At 41.5% G+C, this 9,633-nt stretch overlaps 1 protein-coding gene across 2 annotated transcripts in view; it reads right to left on the bottom strand.

Annotated features, from left to right (window-relative positions):
* The window catches only part of SULF1 (sulfatase 1), a 187,666-nt gene that overhangs the window by 37,409 nt on the left and 140,624 nt on the right, over positions 1-9,633 (bottom strand). For both annotated transcript variants that reach the window (XM_025215238.1, XM_006033440.3), the window contains exons 9-12: positions 3,785-3,935; positions 2,155-2,330; positions 1,079-1,207; positions 760-816 (exon numbers count right to left, since the gene is read on the bottom strand). In XM_025215238.1, coding sequence (XP_025071023.1) covers positions 760-816; positions 1,079-1,207; positions 2,155-2,330; positions 3,785-3,935 — 513 coding nt within the window. The remainder of the gene's footprint in view (positions 1-759; positions 817-1,078; positions 1,208-2,154; positions 2,331-3,784; positions 3,936-9,633) is intronic.

Below are 9,633 nucleotides of genomic sequence, written 5' to 3' on the forward strand. Positions count from 1 at the left end.
CCATAAAGGGAATTTCTGTAATACTTTCACTCTGAGAATTTTCACAGTAACAATAGATGAATTATAAGAATGTTAGGGAAAAGAGTAATAACTATGCTTTTGCCTGAAGCAAGGATTTTTGTGGATGATATCTTTTAGTGGACCAGTGCGTACAGATTCGGACAAATTTTCAAAAGCAATGCATTTTCTTTATGGATTTTCTATTGTGAGCGGAAAATTTCAATAACTTCCCTCTTTTACTAGTGCTGGAGTGGTTTTGTAGCCATGATGGTCCAGGAAATATGGATAGGCGTATTTTTATGCATCTCATTTACACATAGATTCTTTCTTTACTAAACAAAATGGAGAAAGATTCCTAACCAAAGAGGAAAAAATACAGGAGAAAGTTGCACATCTTACAAATAGCAAGAATTTGAGCAAAGTGATAGATAGGAAGGAATATCAGCCAGGCGAGTGATGATTAAAAATCAGTGGAGGGGAAGTTAAAATCAATTAAAACGTGTTAAGGACTGGCCAGTAAATTTGTTGTAGAAAGCACCCATTCAAATCTCTTATGCAAGCAGGGAGCAAAGATGGCCATGGGCTGCATAAGTGGCAATAAGGAACTTGGAAACAATTCATTTCGTGCTTGCTTGCAAAATTTATAACTTTGCGATCATAAAAAAAGGAGGGAGAAAGAATGAGGATATGAATATATGCATGTAAGTGAGTTTTTCCACTAGGCAAGTTTACCAAAACTCTCTCAGTTATAATAATTACCCTCTTTCCACTAAGAACGTATCACGCCAAATTTTCGTCTTCTTGTTTGTTCGAAATCTGAAAGCAAAATAATATTTACTGCTTGCAGCTGTGACTATTTTTGAAAAGCACTGTTAATGTTAATAATTTTTTTTTTAAAAAGCCGCTCTGCTTAGGTATACCTGAAACTTTATAAATGTGCTATTTAAAAACAGTTTTAAAATCTGACAGCTGTGGTCACTGGTCCTGACAGCTTATTTTGCCACAATTTCTTTTCCATTCAGTTGATTTACTTAGGTGTTGGCTCCAGCCCTGGCTTTAAGAAATGGCAATGACCCACCTGTTTCCTGGCTTTTCTAAGTCTAGAAGTTTTAGGACAGACTTGCCGTCCATATCTGGAGGTGTGTCAAGTCCTGCAATATCCAGAACAGTTGGAGCAAGATCAATATTCAGCACTATCTGAGGCACTCTGCAAATTAATAGAAAAGGTCATAGTTGTATTATATGTACATTCCATAATCTTTCACATTCTCTTGGAGTTAGAATGACAATTAATGTTTATGGGTACTTTGGAGATGTAAAGCTCTATAGAAGCGTTAAGTTTAAAGACTGCTTCAGGAGGACAGTGACTTTGAGAATAGCAGACCAATATTTGATACAGTCACAAAGAAAGAGCATCAGAACTAAACACAATTAAATAAAAAGTGAATTTGGCCCCCTTATTCTTCCCAAACCCCTCACAATAAAAGCTGACTCTATCCATTCTACTGAACCAGAGTATAAACATTAGGGCTGGAAGGGACCTTCTGAGATCATCGGGTCCAGCGCCCTGCCCAAGGGGCAAGAAGTCAGCTGGTGCCAAATGATCCCAGCAAGATGAGCATCCAAGTGTTTCTTAAATGTGTCCAGAGCGGGTGCTTGTACCACTTCTGGTGGGAGTCTATTCCAGGTTCTGGGGACTTGGGCGGTAAAGAAGTTTTTCCTAATGTCCAGCCTAAAAAGGTCTTCCAGGAGTTTGTGACTGTTAGACATCATCTTCCCTTGGGGTGCCCTGGTGAACAGATGTTCTCCCAGTTCCTGATGCATATCCCTTACATTCTTATAGGCTGCCACCAAGTCAGCTCTGAGCCTTCACTTTTCCAGGCTGAAGGCTATTAACCTCCCCACTTTTAAAAACAAAGCTCAATGCCTCAACATAAAATCATAAATGATATTATTTTCTATTGTATGTTTCAACCCATTTATAATGTATGAAAAAGAAAAAAATCTTTTATTCTTCTGAAGGAGCACCCGGCAAAAACTGGGCATCCTTCATGAAACTCCCCACCCCCTGCATGCTTAGAATGACAAGCAAATGTGCTAAAAAAGATTTCACATTAAGTTTGACAGCTGCTTTGTAGACATAGCAGAACGTACACTGATCCCGGCTCTACATTTGGACCACGAATAAAGAAAGGAACTCGAATATCAAAGTCATATGGCATTGACTTCCCCTTGACCAGTCCAAACTGCCCAATATGGTAACCATGGTCAGCGGTGTAAATAATGTAGGTATTCTCCAGTTCACCCGTCTCCACAAGCATATGGTATAACTGAAATACAGCATAGAACGAACTCTAAATCAAATATGACAAGACATAATTTTCATATTTATATATAACCATTATTTTTCTCACATAAGTCTGATTTGGCCTCACTGGGTGTCATTGGTGAAACTACTGAAACCAGTAATAAGGCCAGGAATGAATTTGGCACATTTTGTTCCCTGCCAACTAGATCCATATTTTAATATATAGGAAATTGCAACCGGGGGATTTTAAAAAGTTTAATATGGTAATCTTTGGTGCTATTTGGCTTGTGCTATCATTGCCTAGAAATCAATATGGTTGCTTGCAGATGTTAAAAAACCAACCCCTCCCCCCCGACCCCTCACTCTTTACCGGAAGCAGCAGCACGTTAGTTTGACTTGACTCTGCAGTGTCTGTATAGATCTGTATAGATAGCTGGGCTGTTTGGTGCTTTCATCCAAAGCTGATTCAGTCAGCTATTAGATAAAAGTGCCAAAAAAGCCCCACTAAAGTGCCCAGTCTATACAGATGTTGGGTAAGACAGGTCCAACTAAGGCACTGCCTCTTCTGGGCAGAAATTCGCTGAGTTTGAAGTGTCATTTTTTTTGCATGTCTGCAAATACGCATGCTCACAATCATAAACTGGTTAGTGAATAACTGTACTACAACTGTACAATAGATGGTTTCCAGACTCGATCAATTGTGTTTTGAGTTTGCAAATATCTTGTGCTCTAGTTAATGGCTTGGGAAGAGACTATATACATTTTAACACTACTGAAAGTTAAGGGAGTTTCTCGTTTAGTATCAATGGAATAATCCTTGGATCTGTAGGAGATAGAAAGTGGTTTTGTAATAAAAGGTCTTGCACACTCCTCCTAACATTTCAGGTTGTTATTGATGTATCAGTAATACAGTGGACAGCTAAACATGTGCCTATAAATATTAACAGACTGACACGTGAGTTTTTGTCAGTGCTTCTGTTTATTTGAGATGCCCAGAATTTGTTAAAGGATGAACTGCAAAGAGAACAGGGTGGTGTACATGCAACGTAGAAAACTCTCCACGTGTATATGTACATACATATGTACCATGGTTTTCTACCAGATTAACTATTCCTTTATACATTCCTTCTCCTGGATCACCTACTGAACCTGATTCTTTAAGTTTATTGGACACACAGTTCATTCTTGCCTTTTAAAATCATGCTAATCTCCTACCAATTAAAGTGGTCATCAAAACAGCTATGTAGGACTGCCAGAGTAAGATAATTTGTCAAAACATATACTTGAATAAGTAGATTGGGTTTCTATCACTACAGGGGATCTAACCATGTTTCTCTTTTCACTTGCATGGGGTAAAATCAAGAGTAACTTCAGTGAAGACAATAAAATTCATTTTCATAAGACCAATGGAAGTGAAAGAAGAATCTGATTCTGTACTGAAACTATATTACTATGTAATAAATGTGATCAACTTACCCTTTCCATGGAGTCATCAACTGACATCAAAGTCTGAAGCCTTTTGCGCTGTAAGACATTTGTAAATTCCATATGGATAGGCAGCATGGGGCCAGTGTACTGCATAATCCAGTGCTTATCCATGTTTGGTGCATAGTTATAGCTTGGCGTTCTGGGGAGCGTGGGGGGAAGGAAAGGTGGGTATTTGAAGAATTTACACAACATTTATAGAAATTATAGAAACAAAGGAATTGATTAGCGATATGCCTAGACCAAATTGACTATCTGACAGCAGTGAGCATTAATACTTGAGGGCATCAGTTCCCAAAATTTATCATTTCACATACTAATTATTCACAACTGTGGTTTCATCATTTCACTTCATATCAAGTTCACTTACCACCAGTAGTACCAATGCCATGGTTTGGGAATCCCTGTTTTTAAAAATAAACCTTGAAAAATCTGTCATTATAAATTAATCTTTAAAATGCTGAAGACACACCAAAGTTATGTGTTATTAGACACCTTCACATCATACAAGCCAAATGGAAAAGAAGGTCAACAGAGATCAAAGAAAACTATTCTCCCATTCATAGTAAGTTGTGGTAGTGCCACATAACAAGGAGAAATTGTCACTAAATTAACAATTATATAAATTTAATTCACAAAGAAAATCTTTCCAATAGGACAATGAAATTTTAGCTTTCCATACTAATGTCAGAAAAGCAGGCACTGTGTTACTAGGTTTCAGTTTTTACTGTCCCTCAGAGAATCAAAGTGCTGATTTATTTCCCCTTTTTACCATCACAGTCAAATAAAAGCATGTTCAGGAAGCAGACACCCCTGCAATAGACACACAGTAGAAGCTCTGAATCTAACTGACTTGGTAGAAATGTTTGCAAATACTAACTATACTGAAAATAATTATTTATTTATTGGCTGTATCCTGCAGAGATATTATCTTTGTTTTTACATGCAAAGCACCATTTCCACCTATATCAAGAACGAGGTGAGCCACAGAAGCACCAAAGTATTAATACCACTACTAGTATTTCTACTAAGACCTAGAATGGAATCTACATAATTTCTGTTGGCATCATTAAATTGATCTTGGTCAAATCCCATTCTACAAAATCAAAGGCTTTGCTTGTTTTTTGTTTTCAAGAGTTCCCACAAATGTCAAGAGCCTGTGTGGTGGGTGATTTTCTAACCAGAGGTCATGAATTTTAAAAGCACATCATGTAAGAAACACAAATACTTCATCTCATATCTACTGCATTTAAAGAATGGGATGGTGAAAATTAAACACACAAATATGAATAGTGCCAGCACCGCTCACTAGTCCCAGTAATCCTGCTTTATATGCCACAAATGCATCTCTTTCAAAAATTAAAAAGGGAAACAAAATAATATTTACATATTAGAATTAGCATATTATACCTTGATCCTGACCCAGGCATTTCTTTCTTCTGCTTCCACCACAAGTGTAGCCATTTACCAGGACTGAGGCTTTCATGTATTTTATGACATTTACGTTTTGTGTGTTTTTCTTTTTTTTTTAATGTTTTCTAATTATTATTTCTAATGATACATAATCAAATATAATAACTTCTCATTGTTATGTTAGAAATATCATCTCATCCAAGTGTATCTCATTATTTTAGAAAAAAAAATCAATCCAAATTTTAATTGAAAAAAACGTTGCTTTTGCATGATATGAAATTGGATTCATGTTATTTCTCTTACTCAATGAATCCACATGCCTACTTCTTATTAGTCTACATAGATATTGCAATCAACATTATATGCATGTTAAATGTTTACAAACTGGCATTTTTTGAACATACATTACACTTAGGAAGCACTTACAAAATATCTGGAAACAAGTTAGGTGTTCAGCTTTTCTTGTCTCTCCCCATAGCCAGCATTGCTTTCCAGTATGTAGAAAACAGCTATTTTGGCACCATTTCAAATATTTACCTGATAATTCACATCACTGAAGCACTCCTCCTTCTATTAATTCTGACAGTTTAAAAAGGAAATGACAATTTGACTAAATTCTTTAACAATAAGACTGAAATAAGGCACTGCAGAAATATATACTGTGTTTACCTGAATCCAAAACGACTTTGAATTTAAGATGATCCTCCAATAATTATATTCTATACATGGAAAAGTTATAAATTTGTTATTGTTTTCCATATATAGTGCTTAATTAATGGAGCATCTACTTAAATTTGCTCCCCCCCCCCACCCAGTTGACAGGAAAAGTAGTAACAGGGGGTAGATGAAGGGGAAGTCAAGCAACCTTACCCTTACCCCTTGCCCCTGCTGCTTGTTCTCCCCTACCACTTGCCCCCACCTACTGCCTGTCCCCCTGTGCCTTTGTCTCCCCAGTACCTCCCCCAGGAGTACCTGTGTTTCCTGGTCCTTTACCCTTCCCCTTGCAATGCCTGCACCTTGTGGTACCTGCCACTCAGCCTACCCTGGCTCCCTCTCTCCACTCACCCAACACCACAATCTACACTTTGAGTTACAGCTCCAACTCTGGCTCTGGCCCCACTCCAACCTGGGTGTGACAAAGTGGGGCTCCCCAACTAGCCACAGTGCTAGTTTACCCACTTGCCTTTGGGCATGCCACCCACCTGACTTTCCTGCCATGCCTTGTTGTTAATTAATTAAGATATTAATTAAGGCAGGAGGCTGCCTATTCTTGCCCCGATGCCAGGGGGCACTATCTGTGGCTCTGTTCCTCCCCTACACCACAGCCCAAGCCTCACAGATGGCATCCAGATGACACAGTGCTCCCGGCCTACAGCTGGACCAAGCTTAGGCCTCCTCTCACTAAGGCCTCCCACACTCCACCCTCCCTTACAGGGTCTCTTTCATGCATCAACAACTTATTCTGCCTTGCTCTCTCTTGTGTAGCAAAACCCCCAGTTTTTCTTTTTTTCTTTTAAAATGCATTTCCTCCCCTTCCCCAACCATTTCTGTCTTTTTCTCTCCCTCTCTATTCCCTATAGATAAGTATAAGTAAGCTAAGATGTAGGATAAGCTTTAACATTTTATTTTAGGTAGTAAGTTTTGTTTTTCTGTCCCCTCTTTGCAAATAAGCTCCCTGCTATTTTGATATTGATACCCACTGTTTTATAAGTGATAATTATTATGTTTGACCTGCTTTTATATTGTGTGATTACTGTTTTAGGCCTATATATGTAAGTTAGCATAAGTCATGTCAAGTTTCCATTTTGTATGTCAAGCCTCCATCTTGTGTCCTCTGCCCGGGAATCCCCTGTGTTGCAACTGTATGATTCACGTACCCCTCCAATGTAAATTGGTTTCCTGATGAATGAGCGTGATTGGGAATGACTGAAATACAATGATAGCAGGCCTCTACTGAATGGCCTGTAATGACTAGGCCGTCACCTCGCATTGATTCATACAGGAACCATGAACCTCACCCAGGAACAGAGACAAGAACCCAGTATTTGAAACACAAGAACCTGCAGAACCAGCAACTCTACCATTGTACCCCACCATTACAGATATCCGAAACTGCACATCCCGGCATGGAGCACACATGCTTGGTACACCAGGGGGTGACCCTTGCTTGGGCATGCCTCCTGTCACTAGGGTCACACAAGGTCTGCCCCTATAAAAAGGGGCAGTGAAGACAGACCCAGTGGGACGCTATTTCCATCTGGACCAGCACCATCCACACCACCTATCCACCCAGAGGCCCTGCTGGCGACCCCACTCTGGACAACACCTACTGGACAAGGACCCCTTTCTAGCCTGGAGAGGTAGCTATCACCCTCCACCCCCTCTTCAACCAAGGACTTGGACTCTGCTTCTCTTCCCTACCTGGACTCCAGCCCTTCCACTGAGTCTCTTTCTCCTGCTGCCATTGTGTGTGTGTGTGTGTACCAATAACTTCATGGGGCTATGTAGTGTGTTGTTTGTTTAATAAAACTGTTATTTGGACCCCTAAGTTGGGTTTTGCTTTACTATGGTTTGGCCCTGCTCTAATCTCGGCTCCTTGCCCCTCTAACTTCTGTCTCATTTCTCCCTCTCCTGCTTCTGACTCTCTGCCACCTCCGACACCTGTCCTGAGCGACCACCTGATCTTAAGTAACCCCAAGCCTCAGTTCCTCAGCCAGTTTCTCTAGTCCACTGGTTCTAAGTCCGGTTCTGGCAACTTTCACTCCCTACACTTTATCTCACTCTCTCACCTGAACCTTCACCCAAGTATCCCAGGTACCCCAAGCTCACACATACACACCATACCATCCAAGTTAGGAACTTACCTGTGTGTATGTGTAGGTGGGTTGTATGTGTGTGAACTGGTGAATGTGTGTGTGTGCATATATGTATATATGTCATTGTGTGCATGATATACGAATTAGTGATCTGTGTCTAACTTTTGGGGTTGAATTGGTGATAGGTATGCATGTGCCTAGGCTGGTTTGGATGTGTACGTGCCTGAGCTGGTAGTGTGTGTGTGTATGCACCTAATTGATTTGTGTGTTTGTATATGTGCAATTGTGTCACACCCTCCTGTCTAAGAGCGCAATATTGAGATCCTGAGAGTTGGCCTGACCCCACAGGGCAACACTTGGAGCGGGCCCCTTAGGCCATAGCCTTTATCTAGTTCGTACCTTGGGTGGCAGACGTACCGTCTTTTGGGCCTCTCCCACAACCCTCACCAGGGTAGTGGCCAGCCAATTACATGACTGGGTCTAAGCTTGCTCTGGCCCCTTCCGGGGCAACTCTATACACTCACACCCTCTGGGCTCTTAACCCTCTGGTTTTTCTCCCCCTCCACTGGGGCTCCTCATCTCTGCCCCCTTTCTGGGGCCACCCCTCACTGGGGCATTCTTGACTCACACCACGACTGGTGTTCTGGGGTCTCACTCCCCCCGGAGCAGCAGGTCATTGTGCTCTATTCTAGCTCTTCTTTTTGACCCACACTCAGCCTCCCAGCAGTGGAGGACCTACCGGGGTCAGGACTCGCCCCTCTCTCTCGGACTGAGCCCCCTTACTCAGCCTCTGGCCCAAACTACAGCCTCAGGCATCTGGAGACATACCTGCTCCCTGGGGCTGCCCCCTCACTTGGGGCTGCTCAACTCTGCCCCCCTTACTTGGGGCCACGGAGCTTCCCTCCCCAGTGGGCTCAGGTGGCCATAGCCGTGCCTGGCCCCAACTACCTTTTCCTTGGGGTCCTACACCCCACAGGGCTCAGGTGGCCACAGCTGTGCCTGGCCCCACTATGTAAACTCAGCTGAAGGTGAGGGCTAGGGTTATGTAAACCCACCCGAAGGTGAGGGCTAGGGTTAAGGTGCCTCTACCCACCTTTCACCAGGGCTACAACTGGCTTGGCATTTCCTGGGGGCTTCTGTGCCACTGAGAGCCTAACCAGGCCACCCACTCATGGCAGGGTGCAGTTTTAAGTCATACCCAGGACCAGGAGCCTCCAAACCATCCCCTGCAACTCCTGCCCTTACCTCCAGGATGATACATGAAGCCTTACATACAGATGATGTTGCTGCCTGGGCTGCCAGCAGTGAACTGCCTTGTTTATTTAGGTGGCCAGAGATCTAAAGTGGCTGCCACAATTGTAGCAAAACCCCCCGTTTTTCTTTTTTTTAAAATTTATTTTAAAATGCATTCCTTCCCCTTTTCCCTACCATTTCTGACATTTTCTCTCCCTCTCTATTCCCTATAGATAAGTATAAGTGAGCTCAGACTTAGCTCATATTTTTATTTTGGTAGCAAGTTTTTGGTTTTGGATATCCACCATTTTATATTGTATTATTATTAGGTTTGTATTGATTTTTACTGTTGTATATTGTATTATTATCATTTTCGTA

The sequence above is a fragment of the Alligator sinensis genome, unplaced genomic scaffold (genome assembly GCF_000455745.1).
Source record: "Alligator sinensis unplaced genomic scaffold, ASM45574v1 scaffold71_2, whole genome shotgun sequence".
Classification (NCBI taxonomy): Eukaryota; Metazoa; Chordata; order Crocodylia; family Alligatoridae; genus Alligator; species Alligator sinensis.